The sequence below is a fragment of the Crinia signifera genome, chromosome 5 (genome assembly GCF_055691185.1).
Source record: "Crinia signifera chromosome 5, ASM5569118v1, whole genome shotgun sequence".
NCBI lineage: Eukaryota > Metazoa > Chordata > Amphibia > Anura > Myobatrachidae > Crinia > Crinia signifera.
Genome location: NC_139221.1, coordinates 293,180,638 through 293,195,971, shown reverse-complemented (window position 1 = coordinate 293,195,971; position 15,334 = coordinate 293,180,638). Strand labels below are relative to the sequence as shown.

General features: G+C 41.2%; 1 protein-coding gene across 1 annotated transcript in view; it reads left to right on the top strand.

Annotated features, from left to right (window-relative positions):
* SPAG6 (sperm associated antigen 6) overlaps window positions 1-14,838 on the top strand; it is a 141,313-nt gene extending 126,475 nt beyond the window's left edge. The window contains exons 9-11 of the mRNA XM_083189289.1: window positions 1,731-1,847; window positions 12,354-12,499; window positions 14,579-14,838. Coding sequence (XP_083045415.1) covers window positions 1,731-1,847; window positions 12,354-12,499; window positions 14,579-14,645 — 330 coding nt within the window. The 3' untranslated portion in view covers window positions 14,646-14,838. The remainder of the gene's footprint in view (window positions 1-1,730; window positions 1,848-12,353; window positions 12,500-14,578) is intronic.
* Window positions 14,839-15,334: the final 496 nt, after the last annotated feature.

Here is a 15,334-nt window from a genome sequence, read left to right as displayed (position 1 = left end):
GCAGATAAATTGTGTAAAAATATATATTTACATTATTTTGTATTCATGTGTAATTGCGTTGCCCAAAAAATCAAAAAGTATCTTAATCATGTGAACAGTCATTGCCTTATAGTTTTGCTTTAAATAATAGGCCCGATAAACCGTACAAAGAGCGGCTTCTGTCAATAGCATGTTATTCATGTGTTAAGGTATTTAGTAGCAAGTCTTGTATTTTATAATATATAATGCAATGTCATTAATTATGCTATTCTAAGGAATAAGGGGCCAAATGTATTAAACCGTAACAAGTGATAAGGAGAGATAAAATACCAGCCAATCAGCCCCTAACTGTCATGCCACAGACGGTGTTTAAAAAATGACAGTTATGAGCTGGTTTGGCTGTTTCTCTTTCCCCTTCCTCCTATGAGTTATTAGAAATATTACATAAAGATCCTTTGATTTCCGGTCCCTTTAGAAATTCTGCTTGCACGCTTGTATGTTCATATGGTCACATAGCTCCTGAGTGACGTATAACAATTTACAGTGGGGACTTCATTGTCCTAGTATCTCATTGTATAATGTCATTTCTTCATGATAGGTTACTTTATGCGTGATTTTACAGGCAAATCTATTTCTGTCCCAGTGCCTTCTATCACCGATCGTCAACTTTATTTAAAAAATAAATGAGGAAAGACAAACTTCATCCAGACTTCTTATGTACATGTATGAAACGGTGCACGTGTAATAGTCTTGTAAAATGGCAGACCAGCACAAGGCACCAGGGTGTGCATCAGCCGAATAGGCAGCTGATCCTAAGAGTGGGCGGAGGCCAGATGTAAATCCCATCATTTCACTTCACATTTTCTTAGAACTTGCCAGAATAAGATCCTTTCACCACCACAGAGATGATTATTTTTTCTCTCATGGAATATTTTAATTACTTTCAGAAACATCAGGCAATTACAGCAAGAGATGTTCTCGCTGTGTATTTATCTTCAGAAAAATAATTAAGTCCTTTTTATATGAAAACTCTCTGCGTTGTTAAAAAGGGGGCCCTCATTAGTAGCTTATATTATATTATTTGATATTTCTATATTCTATTATATGCCCTACTGCAACTTTTACTAAATATATTCCTTTCAATTTCCATCTGTCCTTTGTGTTTTTCAACCAAGTCTTTATAAGAGCTAAAAAAAACTCCTGCAATGTGTCCTTGATGAGTCCAATATGATCTACAGCTGGGGTAGCCAACTCCAGTCCTCGCGAGCTACCAACAGTGCTGTGTTCCAGATCTCCTCACATAATAAGTGAAGTAATTAACTCCACCTGTGGATAATTTAAAATGTGTCAGTAAGTAATGATTACACCTTTGCAGCAGCTAGGTTGTCTGGAAAATGTGAACTGTTGGTAGCTTTCGAGGACTGGAGTTGGCTACCACTGATCTACAGGATCCAATGCGCACGGGAAAACCAATAGGGTTGGATTGGATGGCAAACAGGTCAGATTTGGTCAGTTTTCATCCGATATATCGGATCGGTCCATCCGAATTGGATGGAAAGAGGCCAAATCTGAACTGTGTATTGGTACCTTTACCTTTACCTCCTCCCTCCACAACAAGGATTACAAGGACTGGGACCTTATAAAGGATGCATCAAGCATGACCTGACTGTTTGAATTTCCGGAATTCCTGTAAATCCTTGTCTTTGTCTTAGCAGATGTCTCCTAATTTTTATTTTGTTTGGACTCACTAGGCAAAGAAAGCTCTCAAAAACATCTTGCAGAAATGTACTTATCTACCAGCCCTCGAGCCCTTGCTGCAGGACGCTCCACCCAATATACTGAAACACGTGGTTGGTCAGTTCAGTAAGGTAAGAAACAGTAATGTGTCTATCTTATTATGTATTCATAAGGTCAATTGTTGTTCAATCCAATCATTATGGTTTCAGATGATCATTTCTCTGACAATGCATAAAATGTTTGATCCCGTACGCACAAAATTGCACCAAAATCTTAGGGCTATATCAGCTAGGCAGCAGGTTTTCAAAGTCAATGTTTTTCACCAAAGTTGGCTGAGGGATGTAGAGCGGAGATTGCATTCAGTAATATTGCTGTTTGCAATCACACAAGCAACACTGATAAAAATCGATGGTTTTGAAAAAAAAGGCTGCTCAGTAAATATAGTACTTAGTGTTGTTTAGTGCAGTCATTTTAATAATGAATCCCCAAAGTGTGTTTTTATTTTTTAAATATTCCACTCACTGGTGAGGATAGTATTTAATATCATGTTATATGCAATGTCTAGGGATCACTAAACGCTGTTGTTTTCTGAATTTAAAACCCCCCATAAGTTTTGGAGAATTCTGGGGTAGATGTACGAAGCAGCAATAATGGAGAAGTGATAAAGTGCCTGATACTTTATCACCGGCCAATCAGCTTGTACTGTCCCTTTTTAAACCCAGCCTGTAACTTAACAGTCAGGAACTGATTGGCCAGGCACTTTATCATTTATACTCCATTATCACTGCTTCATACATCTATTCCTCTATTCTGTAAGGGCTACCTGCCATAAGTGACCGTCACTGCGAAACATTATCCAAATCTTGTGCCTTTAGATGATTTCACCAGAGGCAGCTTGAGAATTATTATTCTCTCCTTTAATACCAATGCTTGTCAGAATTAAAAAAAAAATATTTCCTTAAGGTGGCCTTACATGATGCGATGCAATCTAGTTTAAAAATCACAGGCAGCACATACTTTATGCCTATTTGTTTATGAGCTTTGTTAGGCACTTAAGAACTCTTGTGGCACCATATAAATAAACAGCAATAATAGTTTTAAAAAAGCAAAACCGCAAACCGAGGGGAAAAAAATGTTACCATTATATTAAAGAAGAACTTCACCTAAACATTTAATTTCTTAGTCCCAGCCTACAGTTGTCTCATATTGGCATTATTATTATTATTACACATACACCGCTCAATGTATTCATTCTGAGTTGTTCAGGACATTTGTTTTTCTTAGCTGGCCAAGGACGGAGTAAGAACATAGATTCCTGGATATGGAAATATAGGAACTCCGCCCCCATTATGGTAGTTAGTAGGAGGGTGTGGCACCCATGGGCATCATAGAAACAACTTACACAAATACATTATTGTCCTTAACGGATTTCTCCCAGCTATAGTCCTTGCCAATGGTAACTGTATTGTACAGCAGACAAATAGATCAGGCCTTTCCCTGTATACTAGAGACTACTAGAGTTTTGCAGCCTGTTACTCCATAAGGGAGCAGTTGTAACTGGATACGTATGGATGACCGGCGGTTGGGATGTCAGCCATTATAACAATGATGCCGGCAACCCTGATGGATGGAATACCGACGGGGATTAGGTAAGTATGCTTACCTTCCCACTGCCTCTCCTAACCTTGACCATCCCTGCGAGTGCCTAACCTAAACCTCTGTACCCCTCCACATACACCTAACCTACCTGCCCTGCAGCCTTACTGTACCCACTAAGTGCCTAACTCTCCCTGCTGAAGCCTAACCCTAAGCCTTCCCCAGCGTAACCCTAACCCGCCAGTATACTTACAGTATGTTCGGCATACCCACTAAGTGCCCAACACTCCCACCCCGCAGCCTAATCCTCCTTCTGAAGCCTAACCCTTACACAGCCTAACCCTAACCCGCCAGTATACTTATGTTTGGCATCCTGGCATTTGATATACCTGCGCCGGCATTGTAATTGGTGCTGGGATTCCGGTTTTAGCCAGATGCCGGCACCAGTAAAGTGAACTCCAGCATCCTGAACACATCTCTGCTCTACAGCATTTTAAGTCACTTCACATGTGCAGAGCACCATCCCATACCCATCGTTCATCTACTAGGTCTAGATGCCCAATCACTGTCCAAATATGTCCGCGTTGACCTCTGTGATTATGTGGGAAGGAATACTATGATGTCTATCATGGTTCTGAAACATATTAGTTTAGTATCAAGATTACTGGTTTACTTAGATCAGGCATGTCCAAACTGTGGCCCTCCAGCTGTTGTGAAACTACACATCTCAGCACGCCTTGCCATAGTTTTAGCATTCCCTAATAGCAAAACTGTGGCAAGGCATGATAGGACTTGTAGTTTCACAACAGCTGGAGGGCCATAGTTTGGACATGCCTGGCCTAGATAATCCTTGTGTTTGTTAGTCCATTCTCCCAGAGCCGGCCTTAGGCATAGGCAAACTAGGCAATTGCCTAGGGCATTTGGAATGCCTAGGGGCATCAGCAGCTTCTGCTGATTAAAATGATATGCAGCATGCCTATATTCTGTGTGTGTGAGGCTGTATCTGCATATGAAATAGTGTATTCATGGAAATCACTGTAACATAGCATTCCGTATGCAGGTACAGCCATAGCCGCACACAGAATATAGGCATGACACATATCATTTTAATCGTCGGAAGCTCCTTGTGTGTCCTGGTGACATAGCAATGCAAATAAGATGAATTTTCAGCAAAAAAGGCATCCAACGTTAGCAGAACTGGCCAGGAGCTGCATGGCTTATTGAGTCAAGGTGTATGAGGAAACATCTGTATCCAAGCAGAGGCAGAAGTCACAGTGTTAGCAGCTGTGCGAGTGCTGTCTGCGGGTGGGTTGGCTGTGCAATAGTGTTCGGCACACGTGTAAGGGGCATTATGTGTGTCATGTATAAATGCATTAATAATGTGTGACATGTGTAATGGGCATTATGTGTGTCATGTGTTTAAGGGCATTAATAATGTGCAACATTTGTGTAAGGGGCATTGTGTGTCATTATGTGTATGAAGGGCATTAATAAAGGTTATCATAATGTGTAAGGGGCATTATGGTTATAAGGACATTAATAATGTGTGTCATGTGTAAGGGGCATTATGGTTATAAGGACATTAATAATGTGTGTCATGTGTAAGGGGCATTACTGTGTGGTATTATCAGGGGTGCCGAGAGAAAGTGGTAGGGGGTACAAATTACCCAGGCCAAAGTCTGATGGAAGGACCCCCTACTCTTAAGTGACAGCAGCAGCTGCAGCTCTTCTCCTCTGCCCAGCACACACTGCTTTGTGCTGGTTTGCAGTGTGGCCATGGAGGTGCTTAAAATACAATATTTTCTCAGGATTTTTTTCTAAGGGTATAATGTGAATAATGTGAAGAGTAATGTACATAAGCTAAAGTGGTACTACTGTGTGATGTAACAGGAATAAGGGACACCATCGCATGATATAATGTGAATAAAGTTGCACTAATGTGTGGCATAATTTGAATTGGGGGTACTATTGGGTGGCCATGCCCCTTCCCAGCAAGAACACACCCCTGTTTGGGCAGTGCACCGAATGTGTGCACTGTTTCTATTCAAAATATTGCGGGTAGGAGCACCAAAATGATGACTGCTATGATGAGGGTTGATGGTGCTGGGAAATGGGAGCAGGGTCAGAGGCGGAACTAGTGGCGGTGCTAGGGGGCACCAGCCAAAATCTTGCCTAGGGCGTCATTTAGGCTAGGGCCGGCTCTGCATTCTCCTTTCCTACACAGAGTATGGTCTATGTAGTGTGTGGATTTGACGTCATGAGCTGCTTCTTACACAAAACCAAAGCTTGGTGTCTTCCAAGCACTTGGCGTAACCTGCCAGTGATCCATAGGGGACTGTTATAGATAGATACTTACATGACTGCTGACATTACAGCAGCTGGCATTTCCCTGCGTACATTGTGTGAGCACCCATGTCTTTCATCAGTATAATCTTGCATCTTGAGTAGAGGCTGTGATTTTAACCACACTCGTGTGCATGAGGTCATCAAATACTCCTATATGGAAACATTTGTTACTCAATGAAATGATTATACACCTCTTAAAACTTCTATTTTGATGATTGCTCACCTTTGACCCTTAAGTGCAAAGGAGTTTCATGACCAAATGTGTTTTAGCATTTTTTTGCTACACGCTGGTTATACAACAATAACTTTATTTGTTATCCTGTATATACTGCACAGTGTTCTATTGAATGCTGAGTCGAGACTGATCAGTCAGCCAGAAACTGTTCTTAACCGTTGCTGGCTGTCTTGTGGAGTCCCAGACTGTTAATGACAGGCCAGCACTCAGCATTGTGCGGTTGCCAGTTATATGCACTGTAAAAACTCAACAAATAAGAACAAGTCTTGCTCCAGTCTACCGTTTATATAAGGCGGGTATTAATGCTGTCACGTGTAGCTGTTGTGCAACCATATTTTGGGCTTAAGTAACAATATTTTTATTTTATGTCACTAGCTAAGTGTCTGCCATGGGTATACTGTCATTAGGTGGACCCCTATTAGGTCGACATGCATTGGGTTGGCCACTGAAGGTCGACATAATTTAGGTTGACACATGAAATAGTCAACATAGCTAAGGTCAACAGGGTTGGAAGGACGACACAAGCATTAGGTCGACAATGGCAAGATCAACAGTCAAAAAAGTCAACTTGAGTTTTTTACATTTTTCTTTGAGCCGACATGTGCCGACAGGCGGCATTTCATGCCCTACCATCCACTAGGGTGTGGAGGGAGAATAGAATTGTGTGCTGAGCGTAGCGAGGTACCGCGCCCAAAAGTATGGCGAGCCATGTGAGGGGACACGGCACACTTTGACAGTGTACAAAAAAAAGTGAAAAAAACTCATGTCGACCTTGCTATTGTCGACCTAATGCTTTTGTTGACCTTCCAACCCTGTCGACCTATTTTATGTGTCGACCTAAGCCATATCGACCTTTATTGGTTGACCCAATCCATGTCTACCTAATGACCCATACCCCAGCCATGAAGGGCCTCAGTGATGTCACCGATTACTAGTGATTTGATTGGCTACATTGTCATCAGTATTAAGGCCACAAAGGTGCTGTCTACTATGTGCGTGAGGATGGTTTGCACTTTGTATTTGCTTGTGAGGTATGTATGATCACATAATGATTTATTTTACATCAGAAAAACCTTGTCTGAAGTATCCTTAAAAAAACGATCCTTTAAAACATTCTTAAACTACAATATTCTCTATAAAGTGCCGTGTAATATGTTCACTATGCAAATAACTGTTCATAAAGTAAGGGGTCCAATTCTGAGTAGACCCCTCATGCCGATATTCACGTAAATTAGCCTTTTGTATTTGACTGGGGAGATGCATAAAGCAGTGAATACAGTGGAGAAGTTGCCCATGGCAACCAATCAGCTGCTACTGATAGTTTTGTAGAATTACAAATGTTACCACAAAGCTGACTGGTTGTCATTAGCAATCTTTTCACCCTTTTTTTCGGCTGAATACATCTCCCCCTTAGACACTTAATCACGTACATTGAATGCCGTACTGTAATGGAGATTCACCACCTAGCATAGGGCTGGTGCACATCCCGACAGTGCTTCCTGGGTGGAGGCGACTGCTTCTGAATAAAGTTGATGTCTCAGCCCTTGCCCAGTCAGACACACGCTTCTACACCAGCAAAAGGATTCATACGGGAATGGGTAAAAACTGGATCGGACAGAACCCCGGAGTGCCGGACCAGACAAGCTCCATTCATCAGTTTCTGTCATTCCGGAGCTTGTATTGTCCGGTCCGGCGGGTGCCTGTCCGGGGCTGTCCTGTTCCGGTGGGGCTGCTCTGCTGTCACCAGGGAGAGGAGGAGGGGGAGAATAAAGACCGGAACGGTCCGGACCACACAGGGATGCTATAATCTCCCCTTACCCATGTCTCTGGCCAAAGCTATCACAGGCATCCTCCCCGGACAAGACACCCCCCAGACCGTACACTACAAGCTCCGGAATGCAGAGTTTGTCCGGGTCCGGTTTTAGTCCCGATTCATACTAACATTACCAGAAAATCACAGCCACTACAACAGTTCCGCAGACGCATCAGCCTGCAACTCAGAACCAGCCAAAATATGTGATCTCATTTCTGCCCACACCAGGAACACACAATGAGGAAAAAGACATGTTTTCCATACATTTTACCCCTACTGTGATATTATGTACATAACATGACTGCTCAGGGATCGTGGCACAGTTTAATTTCCTTGTGTATAAAAGCAGACAGCTTCTCCGATGCAATTTGTAGGTAGGCTCTCAACAGTGAAAACACTGTGAAGATTTAATGCTTCCCTTAACACAAAAATCTCGGCTAGGTTTCCCGTTTTTAATGAGGCACTGAATGTTATGAACTTGAAATAATTGTAGGTCTGCTCACATGCACACTCCACACAAGTGGAACGCCGCCTCAGGGCATTACAGGCCATGAAATAATTTCTTTAATAAAGAAAGATGGGATATTAAAGGGCTCTTTTTGTCTCATTAGGTAACAGCAGACCACAGCTGCATAGAACGTTCTAAATATAACATGAATTTATAAAGTGGCTTTCATCCAATCTGGCTCCTAGAGAGCTTTGCATTATTAGATGCAGACATGCAGCCACACTTTGGGTGGAATCCCAGACCGCAGTTGTGGCTTTCCCAGTTTACTTTATAACCTGCAGAAGGCTGGTAGGGAACTGAATAACACTTGTAATTATTACATCATTAATGTTTTCCCAAATCTGCGTTCTCCTCCACGATGACCAGGATGTCCTGAAGTCAGCAAAACCGTAATTGCAGTAGGGAAATGAGACGCTGCATTATACCGAGCAGATATTAACTTGTGTTTTACTATAGACTCCATTAACTGTGTGTCTAAGGGGCCAGTCAGAGACTTTTCTCTGCTTTTTTTTTTTTCTTCTTCTCCTGGTCAGAGTTGAGGGAAAACAGATTGGTCTGAGGTACAAATGTGTTCCAGGGGTGCAATAAAAGTCAAACAGATTTAGTGATAGCAGAAGTTGTAAAACACAGGCACTAGATAGGGAGATAACTTGTGCTAAGGTCGTAAAGATCTAATTGAGGTATTAGGCAAATAATCAGGAGTGTGTGAACTCGCAACCTTTTTGTGTGTGTGTGTGTGTGTGTGTATGTGTGAGTGTATGGCACAAAGTGCACACAATGCTCAGCTGTAACCGCAGAAGGGTTAACGAAACAAGTTATTTAGAGACCCTCTCAGCCAGCCAAAAATACTCTGGAACCACTCATTGCTACATTCTTTCCTTCATTAGGTATAAACCCATATCTTTGAAATATGTAGATACAGGGCACTCTGTTATACTTGGTACTATCCAGTACACATTCATAATACCCAGCCCTAAATTACCCCATTCACGGTTTCACTGCACAAATGTCCACTTACAGGTTACGGTCTTACATTCAGATACCAGTCTGATAAAAAAAATAGGAACATTTTATTTTGGTGTTTTACTTTCTGTTACTAAAATCTGCAAAATATAAATTGTAAGCTTGCGAGCAGGGGCCTCCTACCGCTATGCGTGCCCTCCTACCGCTATGTTGGTCTGTTGCTACCCAGTTTGTTTTATCACTGTTGTTTCCAATTGTAAAGCCAAATGGAATCTGCTGCGCTATAGAAGAAACTGTATATAAAATAATAAATTTGCTTTCTGTGTGAGACCCTGAGACGGCAGTATATTGTCACCCAGGGATCTACAGCATATTCTACAACTCATGCATCCTGGTCTGTCTCCAAGAGACAGTCCTTGGTACAAAAACCTGATGGTCTCTGTATAATGGTCACAACCGTTACAGATTTATTATATGTATAGAATATAATTATATTCTACCGAGATGCAGCCTTATTTAGAGGGGAGTAAATCCAGCTAAAACTTTCCAATTTGCACCATGAAAGAGCATGCTGAGAGGCATGGGGTGCTGGTGTATTTACTGTTTGTGCAGAAAAACGGTGCCAGCTTTTGCACGTAGCTAGGAAGTGGTATTGATTTGTCACTGGTCCCCCACCCCCCCACATCAACTCTAAATTTTGTGCAAGTGTTTTTACCACTTTTTATATTGATTTACACCTAATTTTAAAGTGATACTGGTCAATGGATCAATGGTGTCTAGATGGACCATGTTATGGTGGACCATGATTAGGCAAACGTATCTAGTTAGACGTATAAAGATAGTCGGCAGCGTCTAGATCGACAGTAACAAAAGTTAGACATAAGAGTTAGGTTGACGGGAATTGTGATCATCAGACATGAGGTTGAGTTTTTCAGTTTTTTTTTTTTTTGCTTTAGACCAACTTGTTTCATACTTTACCATCCAGGTAGACCTAGTGTTAGACTGTGTGCCGAGCATAGTGAAGGGACACTGTACACTTATTTGGTCTCCATGTTGACCTTTATCGACATAGCCACCAAAAGCATCTAACTAGATGTGTTAGACCAAGCTTGGTCGACCATAACATGGTCAATCTAGACACAATCGATCCACTATACCATAACCATTCTGAAGGTTCTATTTATTATATTTCTGGGCTTTTTGTAGCTTGATAAATGGGGCTTGCTTTGAAAAAATAGGGTGTCCTATAGCACTCCGACAGTCGGGATTCCGACAGCCATTAGCCCGACATCGGAATCCCGACTGCCCGGACTCAGGCAGTGGGAGGAGCACAACAAAGCCCCTTGCGGGCTTGCTGTGCTCGCCATGCTGAGGGCACGGTGGCTCACTGCGCTTGCCACCTATTCTCCCTCTATGGGGCTGTGGACCTCACAAGGGAGAATAGCCGGTGGCCGTCGATATCCCAAGTGTCAGGGTTTTAACAATTAGGATTCTGACATCAGTGTAATGACTGTAGGAATCCGGACTGTCTGTCAGTCATCCGGCACCCGAAAAAATAAAGGACAAAAAACAATGGGGAATGCAGTCCGCAACATAGGTTTGCATGATTTTCTCTGGGAATTTGGCTAATAGACCAATGCAAGCGCTCCATAGTCTTCAATACTACCAGAAGCTATTACCGTAAAACTAAATTTTAAATACCGTAGTACTGAAAGCATTGATGTAACAGGATATTACATATGAACGTCCATAAGCGGTCAGTGTCTGAACCCCCATACACACTAGACGATCTATAGTTAATGATATGAACGGTAGCGATAGACGTCCCTAGCGAGGGCCATGCTGCGGAATGCAGCATGGCCACCAACAAAGCTCCGTCGCCGCCGGCATAGTCAAGTGTGTGATGCTTGCTTCCCCTCGCAGGTGATGTCACTGGGTACACACATCGTAGAGTGCGTAGCCAGCATTAGAGTGCAATGCAAACTGCACTTCATAACATTAAGCTCTCAGAGCCACTTACCAGCATTTAATGCCACATGTGTACAGTCTTTTTATAATGTGTTTTTGTGTAGTTAATGATGATGACAGTAATTGGAAAATTGTGGCTCTTAATCTATGGAATGCACAACCATGGTTGCTATGCTGCCTATGGCAAGGTATTCCTGGACTTTAGAACAAGGGCAGTGCACAAATACAATCTGGATCAGTCTTTGGGAAACGGTATGACTTGCCGACACATTGTTGACTAGTATAGTATGCTGACACACTACTATTGTTTGTTAAGGCATTAGAACCTTGATAACACTACAGCTTTCTGATGATATTAAGGCATCAGACTTCTAGTGCCCGGAATACAATGTTTAACCATCATTAGCACCATGTTGGCAGACTGTGCTCAACCTTATGCTGCCGACATTGTGGCTGTGGCATAATTACCGGCCTCCTTGTTATAGTTTCATAGATGTCTGATGTCTGCTCAGCCTGGGGCCATGTGAGGCCAACTCGTAAACTGATCCCGTCACTCAGTGCACAGGGATAGGCCCCAGTGCAGCCTGCACTACAGCATTTGCATTGTTTGGTCAGCTTCTTTCTTCTAAGTGAATCCCTTAGCATGCATAGACTGCAGGTGCCACATCACCTCCTCATGTTCTATTCATACTTGCTTTAGCCTGAATCACATTTTCTGTCCTTCTTCTTTCTGATGTTTTATGTCCTTGTCTCTTCTTTCATTTTCTTCCAGCTTTTGATGAGCAGACTCTTTATGTCTGCGCTGTCCTTCCTTCCTTTCATCTGCATGGTCTCTATTCTGTACCTCCCTAACAATGTGGCCTATACAACATGACATGATAACTAGGTGAGGTCTCAACAACTGTTTTGATGTGATGACATTGCCTGTACTTTATTACTGCTCATTCTGCACTGGCAGCGTATCTCGTTATCCTCCTGCATTTTCATGTCTCTGAACCGTAAAACGTGGAAGCCTCGGGGTCTCCTCTCTGCCTATTGTCTGTGCATTTCTGAGCATTTAGAAACGTATCTCGATATTTGTAAATGTGTTGACATTTCCAAACTCTAATCCCGTGTGGTATGCAATGACACTTTGAAGTTAGGCCCGAGGTAGCGTCTGCATGCATTGTTCCGAAGCGGTGTTAACATTTTCTGCCATTCGTTCAAAGGTTCTTCCACACGACAGTAAAGCAAGGCGGCTCTTTGTAACAAGTGGTGGACTTAAGAAGATTCAAGAGATCTCGGCAGATCCCGGCTCCCCGCTCCAAGAGTACATCAACACGATCAATAATTGTTACCCGGAGGAGATTGTCAGGTAGACGAATTTGTGTTCTTGGTAGTGTACATGATAGCACCAACCTAGATATAACAATTGGAGACATAATCGGTCTAATTCTGAGGTGGGAACAAAGTAACTGCACCTGGACACACCATGCTGCTCTGTAAGCAGTGGAAATACAGTTCATTTTATATTTACATGGTGAATACTGGCTGCTTTTGCATGCAGCCCACAAAATGCCTACATGGGTTTCATCCAGGTGCTTCGGTTTCTTCCCACATTTCAAAAATATACTGGTAGGATAACTGTCTCCTGACAGAAAAAATGAGCCCTAATGTGTTAATGTGTGTGTACATGAGTTGAGAGCAGAGTAGATGGGCCAAGTGGTTCTTATCTGCAATCAAATTCTATGGTACTAACTAGAATACTGTTTATCTCACTGACTCTACACAAAATAATGCTTCAGTCTGAGTAACCCGGACACGCATCACTTAATTCTCTGTTAGAAACACTGCAGACCTATCCACTTCATCTGCAACTACTTATATTTATACTTTTAGTTTACCACAAACATGAACACACAGCTGTGCCAATGTCATTCTCCCTTAATGCTTGTTTTTGTTTTTTTTCTTTAAAGTCTAAATTACCATTGATTTTTCCCTACGCTCATTATCTCTCAATTCTTACAGTCTACAATAAAATTAAAATGATGTGACCTTATAATCTTCACTTTCACTTCCACTTTCAGCTGTTCTCCGCAGTCCCCCTGTCATTCCCACCAAATTCCTCGACAACTTTGCTTCCTGGCTCACTCACTTACTCTTTGCAGACATTCCCTCCATTATCTTACATGATTTTAATATACCAATTGCTATCCCCACAAAACCTTCTGCCGCTAAACCTCTGAACCTCACATTATTACTCGGTCTCTCCCAGTGGGCCGCCTCACTCTTCTATGTGAGTAAGCACTCAATTGATCTTGTATTTACTCACAGCTGTGATATTTCTGACTACTCCAACAACTCCCTAAGGCTGCCATCACTATGCATAACATTAAGGCTATTGACACCATTTCTTTATCCTCACTGTTCAATTCACTTCTCCCTCCTATTCTCTGTCTATACTTCCCTAAACAAGCCACTTCCTTATACAATGCCTCCCTTACTTCTGCTCTTGACACTGTTGCTCCGGCAACTACTGTTCACAGACACAGATCAACACTTAAACCAACTCCAATATTCCAAACTTACCAGATATATACAAAAATGTCCATGTAGTGCCAAGCGACAGTCTAGAAAATCACTCTTTATTAGAATGCAAGTTCTCACGAGCAGGGCCCTCTTCCTTTGTGTGCTTTTCCTTCTCTTGGTAGGACTATCTGCTACCTCATACTCCTTACAAGGGCACTTAGCCCTTAGTTTTGACCAAGCTGATACTTGTTTTACTGTCATGTCCATTAATGCAACAATCGCTATATATACCATTAATTTGTCCTATACTGTCATGTGCTAGAAGTCACTGTTTTCTTGCTTTGTTTATTTGGTTATGTACGTTGTTAGGCGCTGCAGAACCTTTGTGGCACAATATAAAGGATAATAATAATTGATTGTTTTATAATGTTGACCATTACTTGGAATTTTTTAAAGAGGTGTATTATTAACATTTATAACACTCCACAAGGGCTGAACAGGGCAACACACCCAACCATATTCTACAGGAGAATAACAAACTGATAAACAGATTAATAGAATTAATATTGAAAGAAAACCTCCTTCAGTGACTATTAGAAATAGCATGTCTTGTGATATAGGATCATTGATAGTAAAACGATTAGGTTCTATATTGTACTGATTTTAAAGTTCACGTGTTTTATTCTGTACGAGAACAAAACCAATTTATAAAGCATTATGTAGGAGGACTACATTCAGAAATTCAGACAAAAGATGGTGCTTTTGCTGGGGAGGTACAATGGACAAAAGAGAAAGAATAGTACTGCACAATACACAGGGTTAAGCAGGGCACTTTTAAAACCAAACTTCTACACTAAAGGTCAGATTTAAAAAAAAACTTTTTTGATTATTAGTTAATTTTGTTGATTTAAATTTTGTTTTCCAGATACTATTCTCCCGGATATTCTCAGACGCTACTGGAGAGGGTGGATCATTACCAGCCAGTTGTTTAATGACTTTGCTACTTGTATTTAAATATATTATTTTGTTACATATGTTTTAAAAAAAAATCTTTAAAGCACTATCAACATTTTTTACTTCATGTGACAAACAAAATTGTAATATATAGACAAACAACATTTTTATGTAGTCAAGTCAGAAAACAGTACATTTTTGCATTTGTAACAGACTTGTCAAAAATAAAATATAAAATAAAAGAAAGGCTTTCAATTCCTAGTCTGTTATCTCTGCGTTAACCCTTTGAGTGAATTTTTTAAATTAGATGTGAAAATTTACAAGCAAACATTTTTATTCATCATAATGACCTGTAATGTCTACCTTATATAGGGAATATCATTTATTTTATTATTTATTAACCGTTTCTTATATAGCGCAGCATATTCTGTTGCGCTTTACAAATGGAGACAGTGATACAACAAACAGGGTATTTACAGACAGTCAAAAGGTAGGAGGGCCCTGCTCTCAAGCTTCCAATCTATAGGGAAATAGAGAGTGGATATATGTGGACCGCACAGTGGGGATGTGATTAGATAGATTTTTTGTATAGATAGATTCCGATCTATAAAAAACATTTTTTATTTGAGTTTATATACCAAATGTGAGCGACGCTGGCATTTTTAGCGGATACTTTGAACATCTCTCACAGAGTTGTTGGCACTCAAAAGGTTAATAATAATATAAC